Raw genomic sequence first — 14,528 nt, forward strand, 5'->3', positions numbered from 1 at the left:
GAGTTGTGGGTCTCCTAGAAAGAAGTGAGGGCCCCCAACCTGAAATATTTGCAGAAAAATGGCTGAAAGACCTCTTGGGACAGGAGATTTTATTGCCACAATTTGTGGTGGAACATGCACATCGGGTGCCAATGCAATCTTTTCCTCCCGGTACCCTACCACGGGCGTTTCTGATTAAGTTACTTAACTACAAAGACAGAGACACTGCACTAGGAGAGGCCAGAGCCCGGATTTCTCTTTACCCAAATTACTCCTCTATAGTGCAAAAGAAATGTAGCTCCTATATGGGAGTTAAATGCAAATTACGAGATCTCGGCCCAGTAATGGATGGAGGCAGAGCACACTATTTTGAAAGACCAGAGCAGGCACTGGAATGGCTTGAGCAAAGACCTGCAAACCCCCAGAGGTCTCCGAGAGAACAGCGCTGGAGTACACCTATGGCAACAACACTTTCTCTGTACCTTGCAGGATGGAGAGTCTACCTGGCTCTACTCCATTAAAGGTGTCTAAGCACTTTTAAATACTCGACTTGCTGAAAATTTTGTTTCACAGCTCCAGACTAAGGGCGCTTCTAGACTCCTCAAATTGCCCCTACTGGTACTGCGTACGCTTGTAGCACATTCTGTGATATTAAAGCATCCTCACATAATGTTGGGGTTTCTTTTGTATGTTTTCTCTTTCCTCTTCACTTTCTCTTTCTCCTCGCTTAATGAGGCAAGGTCACAAAGTCTCTAATAATTGTTGGTGTTATTGGAAGCTACTGTTGGTGCTGGGGGGTTTGCTGTGGTGCCTGATCCTTTTATCACACCATCTGGGTACATTAGATACACTCTTACACCATAGAGATGCATTTCCACTACATATGGGTGGAGCTCCCAGGCAACCCTGTGTAACAATATATATAGATTCTGAATATGGCTCAAACTGGTTTTAAGTTGCTATTCTGGAATGTACGTGGAATTAATGACAAGGTAAAAAGATCCCTAGTTCTAGACACAGCTAGGAAAACTTGTGCAGATCTTATACTGTCGCAGGAGATCCATCTGGTTGGGCAAAAAGTTTGTGCTCTAAATAAAGCATAACTGGGTATTGTCAGTATATCATGCAGATTTCTACCTACTCCAGGGGAGTTGCTGTCTTAATTGGGAAATCCTTAAACTTCCACTATGAGGCGTTGTCCTCGGATAGAGGGGGTAGACAGCTAAAAGGTCAAATATCAGGCACTACATATATAATTGTTAATGTCGATCTGCCTCCCCTGGCAGTAATGCAGATACTTAATGAAATACTACAGAAAGTAGTGGACATGGGCAACTTTCCCATGCTATGGGTGGGTGACTTTAATTTAATAATTGATCCACTAATGGATGGGCTAGATGGGCACAGCTGGGTATCAAAACTCTTGGGGATATTGTTACTGGTGGCCAATGCAAAAGATTATGACCTGCTACAGCAAAAAGTCCACCTCACCCCAAACATGCTCTTTAGACACTTACAGCCTCGACATGCATTTAACATACAATTCCCCGCAAGGCCTATAAGACTAGCTGCGCCAACCCTGGAGGTGTACCTTCATAGACAAGACCTGACCAAACCCCTTTCCTGGTTCTACACTATACTAGCCTCAGCACCTTCTTCCCCTCTGGAAAAAACAGGACCAAATGGCAGAGAGACATTCCAACACTAGATGATAAGATGTGGTCTGACGCTCTCAAGCTAGTCCCCGACTTATCTATTTCTATAAGGGAAAGATATTTACAAAGTTCTTAAACATAGCATATTTGACCCCTTATCATTTGGCTAAAATGTATAATAATGTGCCTGATCAATGTCCCAAATGTAGACCAGACATTGGCACTATGTTTCATGTCTTTTGGGCCTGCCCGGTAATACAGAGATTCTGGGGCGAGGAGTTACAATCTATCAATGATAAGCTAACACTTCCAAATATCCGCTCCCCTGAGCGGTGTCTGCTAGGAATAATTGGAGACCTACATCTCCGGTCCTATTCCAAGTTATGCTATTTGCAGTTGCTTTACTATGCGCAAAAAAAAAAAAGTCTATCTTAATGCACTGGAAATCGCTAGATCTTCCACCCCTACAATTTTGGCAAAAGTTTGTAAACTATGCCTTTACAAATACATTTTAAAATACTCAAAAATGTAATATATACAGGACAGTTGCTTAGAAATAAATTTTCCTTCGGTATGCAAAAATTATGATTTTGGGGAAACCAAGGTTTTCTATTTGACTTTGCTTTAATAGTTATAAATAGAGGTTTTTAGATTATTTGCTGTTCTTTGACATCTGAGATTTGAAGGAAGCTATCATACATGGAAAACTTATAAAATGCACTAAGGGCATACTAGGCATAAAAACCTGGGGCTGCACCCTAGATCTTAGTGGTAACCTCAATAAATGACAAGTGTATTTTTAGGGTCTTATGAAAATTCATATGTAGAGGCACTGAAATTGGATGGTAGATGTCCAGTTACCCAAGCCTCTGGAGCACAGAAAAACATTCTTGCAGCTATATGAATACTTAAAGCTCCATTTGTACAATACTGCAGGACACAGTATTGCAGGAGGCTACATAATACAACAGCTCCTTATATTGCCATCTCTTTCTTCTGTATATGTTAACCATATTCCTGTTTTAAATCAGACTGCTTTTATCAGAGATCCCCAGTAGGTCTACTAGTAGGTTCCTCCATGACTGGACAAAGACTGCAATGCAGTGAGAAGGGACAGGCAGACATGTGAGTCTGGTACTTGCTTTGCCATCCCTTTATAATCCAGAACACATATTTGGGATGCTTTCCCCACAGCAATTTGCCGAGATCCCAGCTGCTATGCCTCTAGATAAATCAACACGTAGGAATTGGGAAAACGTTTTTGCATTATTCCACTCTAGTGATGAGCAATTTTTTTTGGTAACTTTTCTTTAACAAAACTGCGCCAAAAACTAATTGTAAAAAAAAAAAAATTGGCAAGAAACCATGGGAAAAATGTTGCAAAGAAAAACAAAAAATGGCCATTTATTGCAATGCATTTGGAGAAAAAATGGCCACTGACTCATTTCGAGTAAGAATTAAATTGCGTTAATATAAAAAGTTGTGCGGTTGCCACATAAAAAGCCTGTTGACTTCAGTGCATTTCTGGAATTTCTCAGCATGTTTGCTAATTTTTCAGGAAAGTGAAATGGGACAGATTCGCTCATCACTATTCCAAGTATGTAGTCCAAAATATCCTACTACAGAGCATATTTTTATGAACTAGAAATAAACAGAACAACATTTTAATAAAAAACGTGTTTATTACCAAAATACAATATGAAAGTCAATATGTGACAAAATTTTGTAAAGCAAAATAAATTATTCTAATGTTGTACAGTATCTTAAAGGTAGTTGAAATTCTACAGCTGCCTTACAGGATATCGTTCAGAAGAGAACATATTCCCACAATATAAGGCATGCAAAGTCCAGACATTCTGGGCAATATCACCAAAATATAAAAACCACGAGAAGCAATTACAATTTGGAAATGTCAGTTTTTCCTTTTAAAGCAAAGTACTTTGGCTACAAAAATTGCAGGTGGTATGCCCTTTTGTAGTGTTACACAAACTAGAAAAATACTGGAAAATGTGTGTTAATATTACAATCAAATCCATATTTTAACCAAACAAAGCACCAGTCGAGTTCTGTACATATATCTGTAAGCAAATTAGCTTTACAATAGTTAATATATATAGTTTGTATAGTTTACACAAAAGAAAAAAAATGTATGCTGTATATTCAGAGTTCTAACTATTTGTACAGTTGGCCCAAGTTACTACACATTTCAACTTTAATATTTATCTTGAACAAATAAATATTGACTAAAGACTAAAAAAGCCCGAAAGCAGAACAACTAGACACTAAAGGGATAAGTCAATAAACTTCAGACTTTTTGGTACTCAGCGTATGATTTTCTTTTATATAAGCCAGAACACTTAGATTGCTTAACCTGTGGGTCTGGACCCAAAACTGGATCTCCATACTTAGATATAGTCAGCATTCCCATCATATTTAGCATTAAAATAAGTTACACTAAAGTATGAAAAATAATAATCTCACTTTACATACAGTTTATGTGTATCCTGCTAGTATCAGGAGGGAAAGTTTTTTGTTGTTGTTTTTTCTGCATTCAGGCATTTATGGTAAATGCTTTTTAGGCCACTGATTTACTGGTGTATTTTTAAGAAAAGCTAAAACCCCTATAGATACAAACATTTGGAGATTCACCTGCAGTAAGCCAACCTTTGTGGTGGTTCAGTGGAATATGAACGGTGTTGATCCAAGGCAAAAATAAGGATTGTAGATTCCTATATAAAATGTATTTACACCAGTTGTTCCCAAACTATGTGTCTGCTCCATGAGGAAGCTCCAAAGCAGTGGGCCATGTTTGGCCTGGTTAAGGTGGCAGTGTCTTATTTATTCTCAAATGTATAGTGGGATAGCTCTGTAAATGTGTTAATTGGGCCCTCAAAATGTTGTTCATCCAAAAGAGGATGAAAATCACCACTGCATGCTGTTCTTTTATGAAACACAGCATGAAGAGTAACAGATCCATATAGTATTGTGCAGTGAGTGGAGGGATTTAAAATTTTCAACTTCAGAATTCATCAAGCTGCATTAAAAAAAAAAAAAATGTACAATGTAAGTTACACTAACATTTTATTTTACAGTGCTGTATGCTACTATGTTGTCTTTAAAATAAAATGATGCAATTGTGTAATTAAACTTAAAAATTCTAAACTGAATGTATTTAGTGGTCTTCATATTTCAGACTAATGCCAATAATCATGTTTCAACTAAATTGCTTAGAACTTGGCAACATATTGGGAAAATAGCACTGTAAATCTATTTTTATTATAACTGACACTTTGTGTTTAATTCTATATAATCACTTAACATTTTATTTAGAAGTACTAGATTCCAGGAAGCCACGAATGTGTTCTGTGTTCAATCTTCACAGACTCTGTCTCATAAAGTGTAATAATAGCTTACAAAGCACTTGAATATTTTATTCACTACCTTGATTCACTTAACACAAAAAAAATAAATAAATTATGCAAGATATTTTTGTGTACAGTCTAACCAAATAACTAATGGATTACACTTGAGTGGTTTAGAACACTGGTCATAAAATCTGGTGTCATGTCAACTGTCTCAATCAGCTTCCAAATTCTGTGTTAACAAGACAATGGAAAATTACTGAATTACAACCATAAAGTTGTGACAATATCCAAAGTCACTGATTTTATCTGGGATTACATCTGAATCAATTTTTTCAAACTTCTGGAAAAGTGGAGTGTCTTAAAGACATCAAGATATTACGTATAAGACAGATGCACACTGTGGTGTGGGCGTGTTTAAGTAAAAGGATTTAATAATGCAACTGCTGCATAGTTGTCTGGGGTTGACCCTTGTTAACCTGTAATCTGCTGTTTACAACTGCCAGAAAACTTACATTCAAATACCTCAACTTGGCTCTAGATATCTTAGTAGAGTTGTACATTTAAGTGCGAACATGGCCAGACACAAACATGGCCAAATTGCACTTATCCGACAGATAAACTTGTGGGCTAAGCACAGTACTTTATCTGCTGGACAAAAACACCATATATGCACCCAAGGGCTGAATAATCAATGTTTGAATTCAAGTTTTTCCTGTGATTCAGTTTTTTGGCACAAAAAGTTACAAATTTAAATTATAGTTTTAAAAACTTGAATGTTCAGTATTTATTAAGTGCAGAAAAAATGTGAATGTAGAACTTTGGCATAAAAAAACCTTGTGAGTTCATGCAGAATTCAATGAGAGTTGTCCTAGGTAAAATTCTACCAAATCTTTCAATTTGCGATTTGGGGAGGAGGGGGTTGCAGACCCATTTGTAGAATACAAATTCGATGCATTCCAGTATTTTTCATGGTTTTATTCGACCAAGTTTTTTAATTTTCTGATTTTTAATAAAACAAAAAAAAAACCCAAACATTCAATTTTTCAAATGTAAAAATTTCACAAATTCGAATTTTAAGAAATTGGGCCTCCAAATGTGATCACTAACTTTTCTCCTTTGGCTAATCAATTTTTAAATGGTCACACACATTTCCATGATCATACAGTTTAGTTAGAACTTAAGGCACAACGTAGACTGTAAACCAGGCCAAAGAATCACCATACATCCGTGCTTGATCTTACCAAACTATCTTGATCTTTCTATCCAATGTGGCACACCAACATTTCTATAATTTAATAATTCTATCAGTAGAATTACATTTAGAATTACAGTTAGTAAAAGCCTGTGGGAACCTCACAACACAAAGATTTTCTTTGGCATTTTATAACTAAAAAAAAAAAAAAGACGGAAATAATTAGGAAAAAATAAATTTACAAAATGAAAATGAAATGTCCTCAGGATTTTCCACTAGTAAGTTAAAGTGAGAAAAATCTGCCCCTACCAAAATCAACTGCCTAAATCAACAAACATACTGGAATATACTCCTTAAGGGTGAATTATTAATCTACTACCTAAGGTAGTAGAAACAAAATTTGAGACAAGAAAAAAACCAAACTTTTCTGCAGATTGAGATATTTTAGAAATGTTCGTCGAAATTTCAAATTTTTATAAATCTGCCCTTTAGTGTTTTCAGTTGTGTTGACACTGTGTAAGCACATAGACCAAATTTTTAAACATCACTGCACTGATGGGTTTATGGGATTATAATAGCATTATTAAGACAACTATATTTACTGCTGGAATCGGCTATGGAATGCAGGGTTCCAGGGATTTTGGGGTAAGCATAAAATCATTAACAGAGGCAATTTAAACATTGGCACTTTCAAGGGCAGGGTTCTTCAACCTTTATAACTTGTGAGCAGTATTTAAATGTATTGCAGAGCCACACAAGAATGAAAATGTCCCTCCAAAACATGCCTCCGATCCAAAAATTCAAAAATAACCCTACCGGTTTGAAGTCGATGTGAAAAAGATCAAAAAGGGGTGGTGAGCAACATGTTACTCAGAGGCCTCTGGCTGGCGATTACTGGTCTAGGGCAATGTGTTTGAACAGCCAACCAATTAACAGCATGCCAGCAAAGTTTACCAGAAATAATGTAACAAACATGATGCATGTATCACCACCAAAAGGAGTACAGGCATTAAATTATTTTTAATGCAACAGTGCAACAAAATTTCTCTTAAGCAATCAACAACCAAGCAATTCAATGCATTTTCTGTCACTAGCTATGACAGTACATAACTCTTCCCTTACAGGTACCCTCTGCAAACATTGTTGTGCACAGAATGTACCCCTTAATTTTTTTAGTCAAAATGTCTTTTTGAAAAGTTAGCACCAAGGACAACTGCATTTTCTTTCTGCATTGAGGACTATATTATGAAATGACATAAATACCTAATAATAATAAATATAAATATATATATATATAAAATAAAAGAAAACAACCTACATACTTTGACACTAAAAAATATATATATATATATATTTTGAAGGACTATACAAAACATCATGCATATAAAGTCTATAATTGTGAGAAGGGCATCCTATCTACAGCAGGTTTTGACAAATGTATTTTGCAAGTTCTGCAATTTACTGATAATTTTCTTTTTGCACAGCTTGGCATTTCATCTTGCTATAACTTCAAAGATAGCATTGTAGTATTGACATTAAGAATACAAGATTTTTATCTAAAAAAAAAAAATGCTGGAAATGTGGTTGAGAGTCAAAATTGTTTGCTTTTTCATATAGTAATTCTGATTTCAGTAAGGTACCTCCAGAAGAATAAGAGGGCTAAAAACTATACTGCAGTTTTTAAGAGGTAAGTGGATAAACCGCCAAATATCTATACTGCTGTAAGTGACTAACAGACATTCACAAATGATCAAAAACAAATAGAAATTACTGCTCAAAAAATTTGAAATGTTTTGACGCAGACAATTCACACCAATGCAATGATATTTCCTGACATTTTGTCAGCATGCATGCAACAATACCATGTGTCATTACTTTTAAATGGACACGGAAACCTATTTAAAACCAGGAACTTATTCCCAGGACCAATTTTCTTGCAGTTTACTCCCTCCAACCAAATGCTACCCTCAGTTTCTAAGCCTGGAACTTTGTTCCTGTGAGGGTTTTCTAAGTGTTCACTAGTAAAGCCAGAAAGACAGTAGAGGAATGAGGCATGGAAGCTTTTAAGTTAAGTACTAGGGAAACCAGGGGCTCACAATTTGTGCTAAGAGTTGTACAAATGGAAACCCTGTAAACCTTGACAAGCACCAAATAAAATTAATTCAAGATGAATTCTCTTTTATAAACAGCACTAAGCAATAATAATTTGCAAAGAAACGGATATTAGCTAGTCTGAAATGTATGAATTCAAAAAATGTCAATCCTTTTAAGGGTAAATAAACCTCAAAATAAATTATCTTGATTTGTGATCACAGAAACAGGTGCTCAAAAGCAGTATGCAAATTCTAGATTTTAAGTGTTTTGTGTGCATGCAATAGTAAAATATTTAATACAGAAGACCCATGAAAGGAAGCTGTAAAGTATATACCTAAATGGTGCAGTGATATTAGCATTCATAATGTGCGCTTACTGGTCTCAAAACTCATTGCAATTTATTACAAAAAAAACTTAACTAAAGAAGTAGTACATATATTTTGGGCTTCTGTACCAGCCCAAGACAACCACAACGCTTTAGTAGTGAAGCTCCGTGTCTCCAAAGATGCCCAAGTAGTCCCCCATCTTTTCTGCCGATTCCCAGCACTTGCTCTGTACTACTTTTAGTTACTGAGCTTAGGGACCGACTATGTACTGTAGGTATAAATGGCACAATACTAAATAATACAGATTATCTGTGCATGGCAGCTCTGAAACCAGTGCAATTAGCATCAGAAACGAATAATCAGCACTGTTGCATTACCCTCTTTGATAGACAAACCTCATGTTCTGTTTGATCCCTTAAGCTGTTGACCCTTAAGCTCAGCTTCTCCCCAGCTGCTCAGAGCTCACCGAGCAAGTGAGTGTTGCAAACATTTCTAACAGATAACTGTATGGTGACCCCCTGTTACCACTTTGAAGTACTGGATCATCACTACTATAGAGATGCTGAATCTTTAGGCTGGTTCAGCAAGTTTAGTATAGATCAATTTCTAGCCATTCATTTTTGAAGTTTAGTTCTCTTTTAATATGGTCCCGAAACCCAGTGACCTTTAATATCCTTAATATTCTGTATTGGCTTGTTTAATTATGTATAGATGTACATATTAGCCAATCAGAATGGGTCATTATAATAAATATATATTATATATATGAGAGGGAGAGAGGAAATTTTTTAAACACACATCCACTTAAACCTGGTGACTCCAGCAATGTTTTATATATAATGGGTTAAGCACCTGTAGCCTGTTCGTAGATTTACCATAGAAGAACTGAATACTACTTTCAAGATGCTGATTCTGACTTATTTAGAATGATATTTATGATTTCTCCCTCATGTGCTTTCATGTGCTCCATTAGAAGTTCTTTGCTTGTTGACTCAAAGCCACAAATACAACAGCAGAAAAGTAGTACACATAATTCTGCCTCAGGTCGAATCTGGCTTTGTAATTTCTCTGTATTGCACAAGGTAATTTGAGTCTGATTGACCTTTGGACTTTCTATGTAATTTTTGACTCCATAAGCTGATTGCCGAATAGAACTCTCACTATTAACATGCACTCTGTCAGAATCTTCTGATAAACTCTTCTTTATTGTTTCCCCTTGAATCCTGAAAAATGAAATATCAGATACAAATTAGTATTAAATGAATTTTATGGTGTACTTTTTATTTCTAAATTACACTGTTTACATAACAAATAATTCAGTCTAGTATTTAAAATGTTCTTGAACCAACAAATGTATTTTTTTTTAGTTGGTGTGTAGGTGCCATATCAGTGCATTGTGCCTGATTCTGAGCTTTCAGAAAGAGCCAGAGCTACACATTAGAACTGCTTTCAGGTAACCTATTGTTTTTTCTACTCCTATGTAACTGAAGGAGTCCCAAGCCGGACTTGGATTTCTTACTACTTTGTGCTATTCTCATATCTACTGGGAGCTGCTATCTTGCTACCTTCCCATTGTTCTGCTGATCGGCTGGTGGGAGGTGGGTGATATTACTCCAACTTGCAGCACAGCATTTAAGTGTGACTGAAGTTTATTAGAGCACACGTCACATGGGTGTTGCACTCTGGAAAATGAAGAAAATGGCTAGCCCTGTGTTAAATTTCAAAATTAAATATAAAACAAAATCTGTAAGTGTTTGTGAAAAACAGATTTCAATGCAGGATTCTGCTGGAAAAACTAAAATCTAAAACTGATGCGTTTTGAAAACAAAAAACACATTTTCCCCATAACAGTATTACTTTGAAGTGGGGGATGTGATCATCTATTTTCATAAAATTTTTTTACTTCACCTTATTGTTTCACTCATACCTGCAGGTGTCTAAATGGTTGCCCAGTCAAAAAAAGTGTTAATGGACACTTGATAGTAGATCATTTGCTAATCTATTGGAACAGCTTTAATGTAAATTAAGCAATATTAGAAAAAGTTAACAGGAGTTGAACTTACCGACTGCTTTGGGACATAGCTTCGTTAATTGCTTTGTTCACTTGTTCATAATTATAATTTTGATCACTTGCATGTTTCCACATGTGAGATTTTAAAGATGGAGGGTGGCTGCATACATATCCACAAAGGGAGCACCTGCCAATGCACAAAATAGCATAGTAAACTGTAAAAGAACTATCTGTAGTTACTAAGTAGTTTAGAGTAGATTTGGTAAGCACACACTAACCAGCAGATTATATACATAACCAGATCTGCACAATATAAATACTAAAAGGCTGTGGTAAAATACAAATACAACTGTCAAAAGTCCAACATTATAAAGAGTAATTTTAGAGTGAAATTAAACTGGAACATATTTACTACAAATGGGGAAATTTACGCACAGCCGGTAACGGATGCCAACAACAAGCTTTGTTTAGCCAGCTGCAAGTAAAATAAAAAAGCACGCTGGATGCTATCAGTTACTGCTCATATGTAAATTTGCCCAGTTTTAGCAAATAAGCCCCCCATATGTCTTCTTGTGGGGCAAAACCTTTTTGCCATGTATATGCCAAATATTCTTACCTCTTTCTTTATACGGAGGGTAAAGAATTAACTTTATCTACCAGGCAGATGCATTCATAAAGCATATTATCTTTTAGATTAGGAACCTGTTCAATTAAACCTTTACAATTTGGCATTTTAGATCTGTTGCCAATAAGTACACGGCATGGCCTAGATCAAAACCCCCCAGAAATGCAGAATCCACATTAGACAAAATAGTACTATCAATGAGTTAATAATTAGCTATTTTCAAATGTTTGGGGATCTTTCATTCTAAGCCTACAAACAGCAACAGCAATATGTTGATTCCTGAAATGAGGGGGTAAATCAAAGGGATAAAAATACTTTCACTTGTGATTACATTGAAAAGCTGCATAGAACTGCATGTCTTTCCTCATGCAAAAAGCAGTTCTAGGGTGAAAATCCGTTTTCACTCTTTAAGCACCAGGGATCATAAAATTAATGGAGGTAACACACAAGTACTAGCGCCATAAATTCTGTTTCACTTTGATCTAAACTGCACCAAGTATAGTCTGGCAACACACAATATAGAAAGATCAAAGTTGCCAAACACAGAAAGTATATATATCCTGGGCACTTCCAGTTCTCTCACTAATTAAATTATTCTTCTGAATCTAAACAGACCTTTTTATTAAATATATGTTCCTCCTAAACTTGCCTAAAAACACACCATGCTGAACAATGAATGAACTTCATCTTTCAACAGTGAGACCTGTTCATATTGGTAGGGAAGAGTGAACATAAATTCTGAAAATCCAGGAGAAAAAAAAAAATATTTTTGCTGAAGAATTAATTGCAAATATAGCAGATGGGCATACGGTAAATTAAACTAATCATTTTCCTTGTGTTCAGCCATATGCATGAACACACATGGAAAGCAAAAATAAAATATCCTGGACATCAGATAGAATTTGGACTTATTTTACACGTACTTGTACTGCTCTACCAGCTGTACTGCTTGATGTTCCTCCGGATGGCGTCTCATGTGACACTTCAAACTGCTCATATTTGTAGTGGCAAAATTGCACACTTGACATCTTAGGAAACAAAAATAAGGTACCAGCTGTAGTCAGTCCAAGAAAACCAAAAAGACTTTTCCAAAGAAAACTCTCTGAGAATGTCACAATCAGAAATATACAGATTTATAAAATTGCTGCATTTTATACCATAAACCTGTTAGATATACATTTCTATTTGTACAGAAACCGATGCTGCACTAATGCTATGTTTAATAAAGGAAATATGTGATTACCAGGCCTACAATAAATGTTTAGGGCTTATGCGCACCAGCACATTTACATGCCTACCCTCTGTCATGTTACTATTTCACTACAAAAGATCTGTAGCACACGCATAGCTAAATGACAATTGCAGTTAAAGAGCAGATGCTGCATGAACTTTTATGTCTGTTTGATCCTGCATTCAGGGGTGAATTATCTTAGTTATTACATATAGCTTTGCATCTTTTCCTTTGCCAAGCAATAGGGTTTTAAAGTAGTAATATCAAGCACAGGCATTAGGGATGCACAAAATGTCTTGTTTTTGGATTTGCTGTCCTACCAGATTGAAGAGAAACACCTTTGCCAATACAACCATTTAACAAAAACATATGCTTTACGTTTCACAAGTAATTCAAATAAGACAATAGCTCTTAATCTGCATTACATAAGATGAGAGACTGTTCTTAAACAATTTCTAGTAAACTAGTGGTATAATACAAGCAGAGACAAACTGCCAAATTTTCCTCTCCTGATTAAACTTGCTGCTCCAGTAAGGGGGACAAAATAATTCCCTTTTTAATTACCAACTAACAGGTATTTGTTTGAATATCACTTGGGGTGTGTTATAAACAACCAGGGGTACAGAAGGAAAGTAAATGCAAAAAGTTTTGGTATTTCAATATTTATTGCAACTTAATAAATATTTGTTTCATACCTGTATGGTTTATCACATGTGTGAATTCTTCTGTGGTTTCGAACACCAACATATGTAGAGCTTGTGTAACTGCATACATCACATCGGTACAGTTTTGGGTTACATGATTTGCTACCTTTAACAATAAATGAATCATTGAGTAATATAGAAAAAGTAAATATTAAACAAAATGTTGTATCAATTTTTTTTTAAACTAATGTCTGAGTTCATATTTTATATGTATTTGTGTGTCACTTTTTCTGATCACCTGACAGGAAATCAGAATCTAAGTGAAACAGGAAAAAGTAAGAGCAAAAGACATTAGGGCTCATTATTATCCTTGGGCGTAGTGAGCAAAGTGCAATTTTGAGGGCAATCGCCATGTTTTTTCCACAATGCAGGTTTTCTCCCCAGAAGCAGTCACTGCAGGAGCAAGCAGGTGTTTTGCCTGGCCCAGTTGAGCTGTGTCTGGTGCAACTGTGTCTGATCTAGAAAAATACAACTGCACGTGCATTTTGTTGTGCAATTGGGTGAAAGTATGTCTGGCATTATTTTTGGTGTTGGCCGTGCAAGTGATATCTGCACACAAGTTATGATGCAAATGCATTGCTCCTATTGATGCAGGGCATGAAGATAATCCTGGAGTTATCACCTACTAAATACTGGCTTGTATTAGGGGAAAATTAATGTTTTTTTTTTACAAAATGCATCAGTTAACAGCGCTCCTTCAGCAAAATCCTGTACTGAAATTTGTTTTCTTCCCAAAGAGCAAACAGATTTTTTTTTTTTCATTTTGAAATTAGAAACAAGGCTAGACATGAAAATAGCATCAAAGCAATCTGTGACCAGACTTGGGAACTAACATTGAGTAAGAGAAACAATAGCTTAACAGAAAGCAGTTCTATTATGCAGTACTGGCTCTTTTAGAAAGCACAGGATCAGGCATAATGCTGCCTACACCTCAATATTACAGCTTAAAAATATATTTTTTTGATTTAAGAATAAAATTTTAAATGATAGAATTAATTTTTGCAATGTACACAATGTAATTTTGTAATTAAAACTACACCAGACAGTACTGAAGTTTTGCTATACAGTATAATCCAGTGGCACATACTACTACTCTATTCATCATACAAAGGCTAGCTTTATATAAAAAGAAAAGTTTTACTTAAGTGATGTTATGTAATATATTTCTATAGAGACCTGAATGTTTAGAGTTTCCCTTGTCTTATAATGTATAAGAGGTATTACTGTATACATTAAAATATTTTGAATATTTATTGATAGCTTGTGTTTCACTTTTTGGTAATCCACTGGCCTGTGGCTTCATGGTTTCATGTAACTCTTAGGTGGTGTCTTATATAAGAGGTGTT

General features: G+C 35.6%; 1 protein-coding gene across 3 annotated transcripts in view; it reads right to left on the bottom strand.

Moving 5' to 3' along the window:
* Nucleotides 1–3,296: 3,296 nt before the first annotated feature.
* The window catches only part of znf507 (zinc finger protein 507), a 30,391-nt gene continuing 19,159 nt past the window's right edge, over nt 3,297–14,528 (bottom strand). For 2 of the 3 annotated variants that reach the window (XM_012962269.3, XM_004913552.4), the window contains exons 4-7: nt 13,174–13,288; nt 12,171–12,275; nt 10,675–10,809; nt 3,297–9,834 (exon numbers count right to left, since the gene is read on the bottom strand). In XM_012962269.3, the coding sequence (XP_012817723.1) occupies nt 9,510–9,834; nt 10,675–10,809; nt 12,171–12,275; nt 13,174–13,288 (680 nt within the window). In that variant the 3' untranslated portion in view covers nt 3,297–9,509. The remainder of the gene's footprint in view (nt 9,835–10,674; nt 10,810–12,170; nt 12,276–13,173; nt 13,289–14,528) is intronic. The other variant, XM_002934374.5, reaches the window with a different exon arrangement.

Source organism: Xenopus tropicalis, chromosome 4 (assembly GCF_000004195.4).
Source record: "Xenopus tropicalis strain Nigerian chromosome 4, UCB_Xtro_10.0, whole genome shotgun sequence".
NCBI lineage: Eukaryota > Metazoa > Chordata > Amphibia > Anura > Pipidae > Xenopus > Xenopus tropicalis.